This window comes from Crinia signifera, chromosome 4 (assembly GCF_055691185.1).
Source record: "Crinia signifera chromosome 4, ASM5569118v1, whole genome shotgun sequence".
Classification (NCBI taxonomy): domain Eukaryota; kingdom Metazoa; phylum Chordata; class Amphibia; order Anura; family Myobatrachidae; genus Crinia; species Crinia signifera.
This window is the reverse complement of record NC_139220.1, coordinates 215,920,425-215,935,102: the sequence shown is the minus strand read 5'-3', so window position 1 is coordinate 215,935,102 and position 14,678 is coordinate 215,920,425. Positions and strand designations below refer to the sequence as shown.

The 14,678-nt window shown below is 40.1% G+C and overlaps 1 protein-coding gene across 1 annotated transcript in view; it reads left to right on the top strand.

The window, feature by feature from the left end:
* KLF13 (KLF transcription factor 13) overlaps window positions 1-14,368 on the top strand; it is a 66,275-nt gene extending 51,907 nt beyond the window's left edge. The window contains exon 2 of the mRNA XM_083183760.1: window positions 5,683-14,368. Within this exon, the coding sequence (XP_083039886.1) occupies window positions 5,683-5,975 (293 nt within the window). The 3' untranslated portion in view covers window positions 5,976-14,368. The remainder of the gene's footprint in view (window positions 1-5,682) is intronic.
* Window positions 14,369-14,678: the final 310 nt, after the last annotated feature.

The window sequence follows — 14,678 nt, the reverse complement described above, 5'->3', positions numbered from 1 at the left end:
TTAATGAAAGAAAACATTAGGAATCCTATTTAACAAGGAGAGTGGTGGTACAAGTACCGCCCTGTCTTCCCTTCACTATCGCCTTTTCTGGATAAAATGGCAAAGGATCCTTATGGGGTCTACACACAGCAATTTAGGGGCATTTTGTAAGTGATCTCACTAGAAAATGCTCCTACATCGCTCTGTATGTAGGGGCCATAGCCCCTACATACAGGCTGGTCCCTGCACATCACCTTCACAGGTGAGGCGATTAATATCCAGCATGCTGGATATTAATCGGTCAGGGGCAGTGTTCTCACCAGAGGAAACTAGGCCTGACCGATCGCTGAAACATTGCGGTGTGCTAAATGATCATGCTGAGTGATCTAGCATCGCTCAGCAAATCTCCCCGTGTGTAGGCCCCTTTACAGGAAATAATCGTTTCTTGTTTAATTGTGTCTTGTTACTATAACAGTTTCTTATGTAGCACAGCAAGTTCCGCTGCACCGAGTGTGTGTGTGTGTGTGTGTATTTTATGTATTTGTTTTTTAAATTGCACAGACATTTATTTTTATATGAGTTCTGTTCTATTTTCCCTTTGTAAATAGCCCATCTCCTATAGTGCCATTCACATAGCTGTGATGTTGTCATTGGTGTAGTCTGTTTTTTTTAGAATGATTCTTGCAAGTGTAGATATTTGTCATGGTCACGGCAGATAGACACAGGACAAACACATCTGTACCACAATAGGAAACATCTCTTTAGGTCCGATATTGTTGCAATTATTGTGCAGTGTTGTTTGCCATGGAGCAGATTGGGATGGAAATGTGTTGTGTGAAAGCAGCCCTCATGGAGGCAGGGTCTGTGGAAGGTTTGGGATCCATCCTCATAGGGCCCGATTCGGAGTTGGATACATACTTACATGCCCACACCACCAGCCTGGCACCTAACACACCCACACTAGCATGCCACCCTTTACCTCATAACACACCTACACCACCAGTTTGTCCCCCCCCCCACAGGCATATTGGCCAACCGGGGATCTTTCCTGTGGTGTCTATTGCCAAACCGACCCTGTGTTTGCCTCAGTGCACCAGCCGGCTTTATTTATTTATTTCAGTTTTACTTCAGCGGCCTACACACGGGGAGAGATTTGATGACCATTCTGAGAGATTCTATACATACAACGATGTGTTAGCGTTTTGTACTGAGCGATCTTTCAGGGCCAGTGTTCTCCGGTGAGAACACCGGCACTGGCTGGTGATCTAACTAGATTTATCCAGCATGCTGGATATTCATTGCCGGCCGATAACACCGCACATCGCTACAGCCCCTACACACAGAGCACCCTGATATTGCCCGTGTGTTGGCCCCATTAGTGAACCTGTTGCTGTAAATGGATAGCATGTGAGGTTTTTTTTTTTTTTTTTTTAATAACCTCATATTAGCTATGATTTCTTTAGCAGCCATACATTTAGAATTACAGTCCTTTGGCCATAACAAGCAATTAGGTTGATAAATGATTGCAGCAACAAATCCCACACCCAAAATGAGGTACTATTATTTCCTATGCTGCCTAAGGTCTGCGTTTGCCAAAGCTTTATATACAGTAGCATTTGCCATGGAGTTTCCAGTATCCACAACCAAGTGTCTGGGAATCCTATCGCTTTAACGTAACTACGGTATGATTTACTTCTCCAGGAATAAAGTGTTTTTTTTTTTTTTTTTTTTTTTTGTACAGTTATAACATTATTATATCACCTGGATAATGGAGTCTCCAGAAACTCATTTTATGTTTATTTAATGAGCTACTAGAAATCATAGAAACAGCTGAAGCCCCGGAAACTGACATGATTTGGCAGTCATGGGAATCCTGAATCTGGTCCAAAAATAAAGTTCAAATGGGGCCAACAGCAGTTTCACGAAAAGGAAGCCTTGTTAGTGTTCCCGCGGCTGTATAATGTCTTTGTTTAAGGAATATTCAATGTTTCTTCTGCATGCACTGTGCTTAGGGTCCTGTAGTTCCTTGAGTTGCATGCAATACCGAGATTCGAGCACATAGTAATTGTTTTAAAGCTGCACATGTGTCTAACTGGCCAATAGTCTCACACTCCTTACACACAGTCGCAGCACTGATTGAGATGCATGTTTTCAAAAATGTATTAGCTGTTCCAGGGCGGTGACGGGGATGGGGTTATCTTTTGATGGGTATCTTATGTGGGTGTCTCTCAGAACCAGTTAAGTTCCTAACCCCATGCTTTCCTTCACATTGAGCCCGTGCTCACACACTCAGTTGCCATGGGGAATAGGCAGGGTAGAAGCTTAGCTTCTTAGCACTCCTGAGTATTTTAAATCCTCAGTCTCTGTATTATAGAGCCTCTCCTGCAGACCTCAGGCACACAGAAGTAGCAGCAGCACTTACATATGCAGTTGTCACAGTAGATCAGATTCTGGGCTGTACGTCTGGCACAAGTCATAAAGGTGCAAGGCTTAAACTGAAATCAATGAAACGGAACGTGGATCTCTCCATGAGCAGATCAACCTGGGACATCCTCATAACTCTGATATGCAAATGTCCTCTAAGGTGGCATGCTCTTCATATACCTGGTGTGTGTGTTGTATAGATTTTAGTTTTATTTTATTTTTTAAGTTGATATCTCATGATACAGGGAGAGCTTTTACAGGTATACAGTAGCATTGCATACCCAACTTATATACTTCATTTCATGCTGCATATTAAAACATTTAATTCCCCTCAAGGCTTAAGCATATGCATGCTTTGGAATGACAAATGGTGCATATTGTTTAGTGCTGGGGTAGCCAACTTCAGTCTCCGAGAGCTACCAACAGTTAATGTTTTCTAGATCTCCTCACAGAATCACAAGTGAAGTAATTAGCTCCACCTGTGGCTCTTTTAAAATGTGTCAGAGTAATGAGGACAAATTTGCAGCAGCTAGTTTATCTGGAAAACGTGAACTGTTGGTAGCTCTCGAGGGCTGGAGTTGGCTACCACTGGTTTAGTGTATGTGCACAGGGTTCGCAAAAACGCGCTATAGCGCGTATTTTACCCTAAAACGGTCCCCGGGGACTCAGTTTTTAAAACTAAAGGGGTCCCCGAGGACGCGCTGTACTAATCCTGTCAGCCGCCGATGCGAGCCAATCACTGTGACTGCAGCGGCCGCCGGGACCCAATCATTGAACAGTGGCCGCCGGCAGCCAATCACTGTAGGTTTTATACAGTTTGCTGTATGTTTGCGCATGCGCACCACGCACCCTGCATGAGAGCAGGTTACCGTTTCAAACTCTGCATCCTAAGTCCACTCCGCTGCTGAGAGCGGGGGGGGAGGGGGGGGGACAGGATGGGATGCTGTAACAGCCACTCTCAGCAAAGTAGATGAGCGCGCTGTCAGGGTGGCGGGGGACTGGATGTGGCTAATGCAACTCAGAGCAGCGTGTCAGCTATTCCAGCCACATCCAGTCCCCCACCGCGCTGATAGCCCGCTCACCTACTCTGCTGAGCAGCATGTCGGCATGTTTTCCAGCCGGCGCCCCCCCCCCCCCCCCCCACTGTGACAACGACGAACCTAATATGCGCCCCCCCCCCCCAATGGCAACCAGCATAAAACGTCCCCTCCCCATGTGGCAACCAGCATAAAATGCCCCCATCCCCCCCAGCATGTGACCTCTGCAAGGAGCATGTAACCCCTAGCAACAAGCATGTAAGTAAGCAGCACTTATGTGCTATAATATATACTGGGCATTACAGTGTGTGCTATGATGTGTACTGGGCATATTGGTGTGTGCTATAATATATACTGGGCATTACAGTGTGTGCTTTAATGTGTACTGGGCATTACGGGGTGTGTGCTTTAATGTGTACTGGGCATTATGGGGTGTGTGCTTTAATGTGTACTGGGCATTACGGGGTGTGTGCTTTAATGTGTACTGGGCATTACGGGGTGTCTGCTTTAATGTGTACTGGGCATTACGGGGTGTGTGCTGTAATGTGTACTGGGCATTACGGGGTGTGCTGTAATGTGTACTGGGCATTACGGGGTGTGCTGTAATGTGTACTGGGCATAACGGGGTGTGCTGTAATGTGTACTGGGCATAACGGGGTGTGCTGTAATGTGTACTGGGCATTACGGGGTGTGCTGTAATGTGTACTGGGCATTACGGGGTGTGCTGTAATGTGTACTGGGCATTACGGGGTGTGCTGTAATGTGTACTGGGCATTACGGGGTGTGCTGTAATATGTACTACTATGTGACACCACTTCCCCCCCAAAAAACATGCCATAAATTTTTAGCGCGCGCCTTCGGCGCGCACTGTCCCTGTTTTCAGGTTTAGTTACTTTCTAGTATATATGTACCTTTATGCGAGTGGGCCAATTGATACCCCCCCCCCCCCCCCTGACCCACATGTGCCATGCTAGGGAGAAGGGGAGAGGAGGATTTATTCCGTTGGGACCCAGAAAAGGTCCGGTAGGACCCCAATTTTTAGAAGTGAAGGGTCCCCGGGACCCACTTTTTTGGGTGGTTTTCGCGAACACTGGTGCACGACTGCGCGCTCCTGCAGGTAGCATGCAATATCTTTAGGTTGGCGTGGATGCATGGCCAATCAGAAGATATAACATGCGACCTGGTGCAGTTGTAATGAAGTACGGAACAAGATATTGTTTTATTGTTCATTCAATCGCTCAGTGTGTACGGGCAATCTTTGAAGGTCCCGGTTGAAGAGAAGTCTCCCTTCACATTCTACTTTCTGTTTTACTTCCAGTGCTAACAGTTACGGTTAGTAAAATCAAAAGAAAACCTTGATAGACGGAAGCCACATCCGTTTTTGGAGACAGTAGTCTGTCTGTAAACACCACATATACAGCCACACAAGTGCCTTGTGCGTATAGCATCTGGCATGTGTACTCTGTACCACAACCCCTGCATGCTTGGCATCTCACCAATATTTACATGTGTAACTGAAAAGAACCGGATAGGTGTTACCCAAAACTGCCCAAAGTGTTTGCTTAGGTGTTATACTTACTACTTCAATCAACATAATTAATAAAAAATATATGAAGGAAAGTGAACAGTCAGCAGATGAGATTGTTTGCTTAAGTTGTGCTCCTATTTATTTGCGGAAAGACTTGAGCGGAAAAGATAAAAATATTAAATTTTTTTGTTTTGAAATGACCAAAATTATACTTCAAATCCCAGAATGCTATTAATTCCATCATAGTAAGTGACGACATGGACTTCTCCATGTAGGTGCCTTGGTTAAGGGAATGTACAGTATGCAGTGGTTAGTCTTTAAGGCACTCAATTATACGTTCTATCTGACCTATACTTTAATTCCAATATTGTTTCTACTTTTATCATTACCGGAGCTGTTAATGAATGTATTTCTTGTCACTGATATTTGTAGATATTTGCATATATTTTTATGCCATGGGCCAGATGTACTAAGCTTGAAAAAGCGATAAAATAGAGAGTTATAAACTACCACCCATCTTACAGTCCTGTTACAAGCTGGGTTTTAAATGACAGTTAGGAGCATATTGGTTTACTGGTTTATCACTCTGTCCATTTTATCACTTTTTGAAGCTTAGTACATCTGACCCCATATCTTTTGATCCCGTTTACTGTATGATACTGCAGCTGATATTTTTCCTTGCGCTAACAACATACTTCTATCATGTTTCCACAGGTGAAAGACCTTTTGAATGCAGCTGGGAAGAGTGCAACAAGAAATTTGCCAGGTCAGATGAACTCGCCAGACACTACCGCACTCACACCGGAGAGAAGAAATTCTGTTGCCCAATCTGTGAGAAGCGCTTTATGCGTAGTGATCACCTGACCAAGCATGCCCGTCGCCATGCAAACTTCCAACCCAGCATGCTTAAAGGGCGAGGGGGAGTCGGCTCTCGAAATGGATCTGTCAGCGACTGTAGCCGCTCCGATGCATCTAGTCCAGCTATTAGCCCTGCAAGCTCCCCCTAAGTCTACTTGCACTGGACATTAGCACTTTGCCTCAGCTAATGTGGAAAACTTTGGGAAATGAACCTTTTTCTTACCTGCATTTAACTTTTTTTTTTTTTTTTTAAGTGGTTTGAAGATTGCTTATTTTAAACTAATAGAACAAATACCAGTTACCGATATAAGGATAAAGTACCATAGCTCCTTTTTACTTATATTTCCAAACATTCTCAGCTGCCTTTCTCTTGGATTTCCAAAATTCTATTAATCTATTTTGGATCTCCAGAATTATACAGGTTATTCTGTCCTGGATCTTCAGATCTCAGTACTTCCTCAGTTTTCTACCTCCAGATTTCCACAAATCTCCTGTTTTATATACATAAATATATCCATATTGCTATAAATTAATTACCCCTTACCTTGGGTGTCTCCAGAACTATGAGTCTTTCTGTATAGGATCTGAACTGTATAAAATGTATCTTTTTGTATCGTTAAAATGTCCAAAGCCCACTTCTTGGAACTCATTCCCACAAACCTGTACATAGGAAACCATGTTTGTCTCAAATTCATAAAAAAGTTAAATATATACTTCCAGAAGGACACAAATGGTATGTAAAACTATATTCTTCACCTCAGGACTCAAACAAACAAAAAAGAAACCCTTGCACAACAAAAATATTTGTCCGCAGCGTACTGCTCAGTTTAATAATGATGGATCTCACTTCTCCAATATCCCCCTCTCTCAGGGATTGTTTATTTGTTATAAAAGTACAATGACGTCACACCTTTACTGCAGCCTTATACTATGTGAGACTCCTAGTTTTTTATTTTTTTTCACTGCGTTTTGTGTAGTATGTGCACAACTAAGAAGAGCCAGTCCTGGCATGCAGAGTACAATTAGTGTTGTGGTAATCCTGGTTTTGTTTCATATAACCTTTATGATTTATATTTATGTTCTTCTTAGCCATGTTAATGTGTACACACATATATGTTCTGTGTGAATGATTTTGTTTAGTTTTGTGGCTTTTTTTTTTTAAATATCAGTATAATTTTCTACATAATATGATACTCTCATTATGCTGAAGGGCTAAACTCAGGGGCGTAATACTAAATCGCCAAGCCTAATAACATGACTGTGTGTGGGGTGCACACTGGTGGTCTGTTGGCTTCAAGAGCCCTGCTCTGCTTCTCTCAGCATCTGCGGGGCCTGGTGCATGCTATGCTTACTGAAGCCACTCTTTTCTTTGGACAGTCCTGATTTGTGAAGCACGCAAAGGGCAGAATTTTAATAAAAATGGGCATTTCTTATGAGGTTGCCACAGAGTTTTGACATATTGGGGACTATTTCACCTCAATTTGGCATGCGGGAGATATAACAAATGGGTCCAGGCAGAGTGGATGCTCGAGCAGATCAGGAGCACTAGGATGGACCAGAATGGCAAGGCCCCATGTCAGCCACATAGGCTGCTCGACGGTAGTTTTGCAACTAATATGCCCAGCCCTCTACAATGAGCATTATGTTAATTTCAGTTTAATATGGATCCAGTGCACTCTTACTTATCATACCAGAAAAAGAGAGCACCTCTTACTGAGTCACTAGTGATAAGTGCCTGAGAAAGCAGCACTACTTGCAGTGAAACCACCAGGGTTGCCAAGTGTCAAAGTAAATGACATGTAAAAAAAAAAAGGTAAAAGTTTTTTTTATACCCTATTAATATACCTGACATGCACCAGATTAGATTTTATGTCGGATAGTGATATAAACCTCTTTTTTTTTTTTCCCCAAGTCTCAAATTGATTTACTATCTGAATGCTGTTTCCAGACCATAATATAGTAAAATTAGCGTCCAGTAAACAAATATGTGTGTATGAAAATATATTAATATATATATGTGTTAGTGTGTATTTAAAGAAAGTGTGCTATATAAATAAGACTTAAACACACACACACATATATATATTTCAGTTAAAATATTACTGGCAACCCTGGCACATGGTTATTTTCATTGCAGCTCACCCAAAGTTTTTAGCGGCTTATTTAATAAATGTTGTGTAACCTATAACCACCAGATTACTGATGTTGGTTTTTTAACATATTTTATAAAATAAAAGCGCATGTCTGATTTGCTATTGGTTGCACATTTGTGTACATAGCATCACTTATTATATAAGCCTCCTTAATATGTGACTAATTTATTCAATCAAATAGTGTTGCCTACTCCAACAGTTTATTCTGATGTGTTTGGGAAGGTGGTACTGTACTTCTTCATTATATATATATTTACCCACTGCCCATAGAAAGCATTCTGGGACAATGTGCGAATCTGTAATATCGCATAACTTGAGTTAATGAAGATGAACTGGAGTTGTACTACATCGGTATCCATTTTTTTTATGCATAAAACTATCAGCTTCACTACTAATAGGTATTGCACTTTGGGCTTTTTGAGTGTTTTTGTTTCTATAACAGTTTCTATATATAAATATATGTGTATATAAAAATCTATCCATAAAAGAAACTGTAAACTGCAATACGGTTTTGTAGCAGGATCTATAAAGCCACCATTTTAATTTCTCTGGTTTTCGCTTAACTATAACATTGTACCCCTCTGATGATTTAAATCAATATAAAAACAAAATCTATAGTTGGTGTGAAGTGCTTAGAGCCTTAACGTTTTCCGCTTCCTTTCTGTGTTGGAAATGTATTTGTAAACTATGTGTAACAGTGCAAGGATGATCAAATACAGCATTGTGGTGTAAGATACAAGTAAGTGTTCCTTTTAAAGTACAGGTACAGGTGTAGTACTACTGAAGGACCACTAAACCTATAATCAGAAGTTTCTCAAATATGAAACAGATCTTATTACATTTGCAAATATTAAGGACATTAATAAATGCCAATTACTGAGAAACGGAAAGGTCTAAATGTTCTAAAACCAGAAAAGATAAACAAAAAGGTTTACATTCATATTACACTATTACAGGGATATATTACACCATTTGTGCTCTGCTTTTAGTAATGTGTTTTATATACAGTAGAGTTGGTATGTATAATCTACCAATATGTGACTAGCCATGTGTAACTCTGTACCTCACAACATTTGTGAATGGAAAATCTGGACAAATTAGGCTGTTGAGTTATATATACCATGTCTAATGCGGAGCATACATCGAAGGCCCTGATTTCCTATCTGCTGTTCTGATCCGCCAAGCGGAGATATTGAAGATTGCCGATCTGTCAGGGAATTCGTGAAATTGAATATGTTAAAATTCCCCAACTTGCTGATCTCAACCATTTTTGGTCGACATTGAAGTCAGGGAAATCGAACATGTTGGATTTCTCAGATCCTCTTAGCCAGCTATCTCAGGAACGGGGAATTGCTGCAATCATTTGCAGATGTATGGGCCCCATAAGATTCAGTAGGCCACATAACTTTTGACCTTTTAAATATCAGAACATATTTGACATATAAACTATGACAGAACTAGGATATTTTAATCTTTACTAGCTAGAAGACTGGAAAGCAAACTAAAATTCCTCATGAAAGACTCCACTTCATTTCTATGCAGTTTTTATCTCAAACCTTAGACACAGGAAGTGGGTCGAGCAAAGAGACCATTTAATCCTGCTGAAAATTAAAGATCTATCTTGCACGTTCTTGAAATGTTTATATATTGCAAATGTTAACAGTAGCTGTTTCATATAAAGTCACTTGTATAATATGTTTAGTTTTCCTTTGAAGGTCATTGCTTGTGTGACACCTTCAACTGTATTCTGAATTCAACTATTTCTAAAACCTTGATTGGTTTGTTCAATCATTTAAACAATTTAACAAACAAAAATATTGAAATTATACATCTATATTTTGAAACTCATTTATTGAAGTCTTAAATAGAATTATATGTGTAATATAAGATTTTTCACACTTCATTTTTGTATATACATATGGTTCACCTCACCATTGTTATGCATACACGCAGTGATCAGATGCCTGTTACCGGGCACATTGGTCAAATCGAGGGGAAGTAGTCCTGTAATACTCGGACTCATGAGGCATGCGCCAACACTTTTTTGGTCATTTTTTTTTTTTAATTATGGTGCAATTTATGGTGCAAAATTGTGAAAGATAATGTGCCAACCAATCAGCCCCTAACTCTCATTTATCAAACAGCTTGTACAATGCAAATTAGAAGCTGATTTGTTACTATCTCTCACAATTGATCTGATCACCAACTGCAGTAATGCATCTACTTCTATAGACATGCAGTTAGTTTCCAAATTAAATAAAATAATTTTTCTTCTGCTTTGGCATATATTCAATGCTGTGGGCGAGCGGTGACTGCGAGCAGGACTTTTTTGCTCGCAGTCACCGCTCACCCTGTCAATATTCAACTGACCCCCCTCATTCGCAAATTCCCCCCTCCGTTTTTTTGAGCGAGGGGGAATTTGCGAATGTGCCTCCAAAAGCTGCGAGAGCCGAGGCTAATTACAGCGAGTTTGCTGCACTAGCCGCGGCTCTCGCAGTTTAGGGGAATCCTCGCCGTTCTGTGACTGCGAGGATTCCCCCGGAACGTTGCATAGTGCGAGCGGCCGGCGCGGGGGTTAAACTGCGAGGATCACTGGTTTTCTGTGATCCTCGCAGTTTAACCCCCTTTGCCGGCCGCTCGCACCGGCATTGAATACTGCACTTTGAGTGCCAACATTGCTGTGAGCGATCCTCAAAATATCCACTAAAAATGCTGGCTTCGCTGAGAGACTGTTCTTTTAGTATAAATAAATACATATACTGTACAGCCAAGTTAATTGAAGTTTTGTTAAATATTGCACCCAAAAAAAGAACAGTCGCTGGGAGCGGCACTGGCATTTTTTGCAGACATTTTGAGGATCTCTTACAGCAACTTTGGCACTCAAAGGGTTAAGGACAGTGCATATAATTGGTTATGTGAACATTGTATTAATTATGCACTGATCTGTATAAGTTGGTGCTTGTCTCTTGTCATTTGTTGACTTGGCACAATTTTTTTTTTGACAATACAACAAATAATCGAAAGTGGAGGGTGCTTATATCAGGTAATATCAAATAATAGAAAGATTCTAATATATATTCAGAACTATACGTCAGATTTCATTACCATTTACTCAGTGGTGCAAGTAAGACAGAATAGATTTCTGTAAGTATTTATTTGCAGTTGGACAATATATAACTAATAGAGTTTATATTTTACAGATCTCTGGAATAATTATTAATAAATTATTAGCACAAACCATAAAGGGTCACTTTGTAGACAAGCTGTGAGGTTCATAAAGGTCCGTACATTCATTTCCTATAACTGTCCTCTCTGTAACCCACATATTTAAACATTTGAATTTAATTTTAACCTATTAAATTCAAGTATCAAAGTCCACAGTCCGTGTTCTGTTGTCCACAGAATTTAAGAGGCAACGAATACAGTAAGGGACATATTTGCAATGAGCGTTAAGTAGTATCTAGTACATTATTTTACTTAGCATAGGTAAGTAGTAATAGTTTTTGTATTATTTCATTAGAATTAGCCTTAATCTTGTATGAAACAGTAATTTTTTTATTGCTACCTGCATCTTAGAATCTAGTATGCTAAGATACAGCGACTGTTGTAAGAACATTTTAAACCGCACCTACTGTACAGTATTGTAAAGGCTCAGTGGAGACCGCAGCCTCAGCTTCCAGTGTCTCATGCTACAGGAGCGTGGCCTACAAAACTAGAAGCTTTGTCTTGCACTGAAATATGGTGCGGATAGATCTTGGCATGACACGAGGGCCTAATTTGTCCCAATTTTCAAGTCACCAATGTTGCAAAGTATGCATTAAGTTGGCTAAACTATAAGAATGCAGCGTATTATTTCTTAAAGTGGCAGTTATAGTCTTTAGGTATAACTTTGTGCCTGTGTGTTTTCACTTGTTCGTAATGGATTGATCACTGCATTTTTATGAAGATTGGTTTAGCTCCCAAAATGATTGCTTCCACAGTGTACCGCTGATTCTGCTATGGCTGCTGATTTGCTTTTTCAGCATATGTCAGGAAATATATATATATTTGAGAATGTTGCAAAATACATTTTCACAAGGTGTGTTTACATGGGTGTTAGATGTTTGTGGCATGATCCGAGCTTCACCAGGCTGTCACTGATGTTGTTCAGTGTGTGTGTGTGTGTGTGTATATATATATATATAATAGCAACAGGAAACTATATAGGAACGGTGTGATTTTACTCAAATACCGTCAGCTGTTATGTTCATTAACATTCCCTATTAGTAGGAGTCACACTGGTGATTTTTTTTTCCACAGAAATTCTGATGGTAAAAAAATCTAAACTAAAACTGTCAATACTTTCCCATTGAAATTCATGAAAAGGTTTTATCGCTAATGACTTGTTTGACCATAGCCGGTACTGCCATTAGGCAAACTTAACCGGTTACTACGGCACAAATGATTAAAACACTGTGACCTAATGTCATGCGTTTGCCCCGATGGCACCTCCGCATGGTCTGCGGACATGAATTAGAAGCAGCAAGCAGCCCTGTATATATGAAGCTGTCAGCTGTCCATGTCTGTGATAGGCTGGGAGTGTGGCCCTTGGCTATCATGTCACATCCAAGTGCCACACTTCCAGCCAGAGGCAGAGAGAATGCCGCATTACTTCCAGCCTGCCAAGGTAAGAAGTAGCAGAGACTGCGGTGCCTCTTCTAAGCAGAGGGGAGGTGCTGTCCAGGAAGACCTCGTGACTTGTTCTGGCCATGGGCATGGCAGATAAAGCACTACTGCAGGCATGTCCAACCTGCGGCCCTCCAGCTGTTGTGAAACTGCACATCCCAGCATACCTTGCCGTAGTTTCAGCATTCCCTAATATCAAAACTGTGGCAAGGCCTTTTGAGGTGTGTAGTTTCACAACAGCTGGAGGGCCGCAGGTTGGACATGCCTGCACTACTGGGACACATGGATCTACTGAAATTAGTAGACTGACAAATACCTGCCAGAGCAATTGATTTGCTGTTCTTAAACAGTGCTTTTCCTGAGCATGGCAAACTTCAGCATCATTTATAAAACACATATAGAGCACCTATTTTCAGCAATGATCTAGGTGTCAGAAATTCTGTTCACAAGAGTCTCTAATGAAAATAAACTCCACAATTTACCACAGCTGATAAATCACCGGTGTGACAAAGTAATTGCCTAATTTGGAATGGAGTGTGAACAACTTCTAAAGCAATACTTGTCTGTCTCACCGAGCCCTTTGGGAGAACAACGTATACATGAAATAATCTGTTACTATAAGATAATAACTTGCACGTTTGGTACAACTATCTATGTTGTAAAAAAACCAATACTCAACTTTTTGTTGGCTTTGAAAGATACATTTTCTACAGAGTGGCCAATTATATTCTACAACAATTTCAGAGAGACATATTTTACAAAGTAATAATAAGTAACCAATACTTGGGCATTGATATATTGGATTCCATAGAGTTCTATTTGGGCATTCAGGTTCCTTTTTTTATTTATCTTTTCGCAAACTAGGTATTTTTGTGCAATTTCATTTGTACGGTTCCCTCTTTTATTATGCAAATTTTTTATTTTAAAATAAATGTGTTCTTTTTTTTTATGCTTTTAATGCTTTTTTTATATGTACTTTTTTATTTGTCAGCAGTATTTCTCCTGCTAAAGGTTTGGATTTGTTTTGTCTCTTTAAAAAGGGAGCTTAGTAGGTCCGTCTAAAGCAATGAACCATGTTAGTCACAGGTATATAATATGTAGCTAACTGTATTACATTCCAGCAGACAGGGAATATTGCATGCAGGGAAAAACATAAATGTATACATGTGTATTATTATTATTATTGTTGTTTTAGTTAGTTACTTCATTTTTGAGGCATCAACCGTTATTATGATTTAGTTATGCATTGAAGCAGCATGTGTAGCATTTTCTGTATTTAATCTGGTTGTTGTTGTTATTTTTAGGGGGTTGTTTTATTTTATACTATATACTAAAAATGCATTCCTCTTTTCTTATTAAGGTTGGTTTTAAAAGGCTTGTATTTTTGCATTGTATACTTCTGTAAGTTAAAATGTTGTTTGCGATAGGCACAGTGATGTAAAGAACCACCAGGGTAGTTTACTTGAACTATAAAGAGGATCATTTTAAGCGGATTTATATCCATTTGTTCAAACATATGTGGATAAATGAATACATAAATGTAGGGTATGTACATAATTTGACAGTAAGGACTGCTTAGATAGTTTAAACATGTCTAGACAGCAACTCCTGATTCCCTTGAAAATGATGAACAGCATAATGTATTATTTTCTAAAACTCGCTACAAAGTGTAATACTTCTCAAAGTACATCTACAATAAATCCTAATAAAACTTTGTCAACAAATATTTTAAATGTGGGGTAGATAATATCAATACGTGGATATATAAGTATGCAGCGCAACCTTACAGGTGGAGATCTTTTTGGGCCATAGATGTTACTCAGGTGTTCTGCTACACCTGTTGTCACTCAGGAACACACAGCAGCTGAAGAAACATTGTGTAAATAGGTATCCCTGAGTCCTTTAAGTCCATGGCAGTTTGCGTAAACACTTGATAACTTCAAGAGGAAATCTGCAATGGACCACATAAGGAATGGCTAGTGCAGCTCTATATGTCCTGTGCCCATCCACTACACATACATATCGGAGGCTACA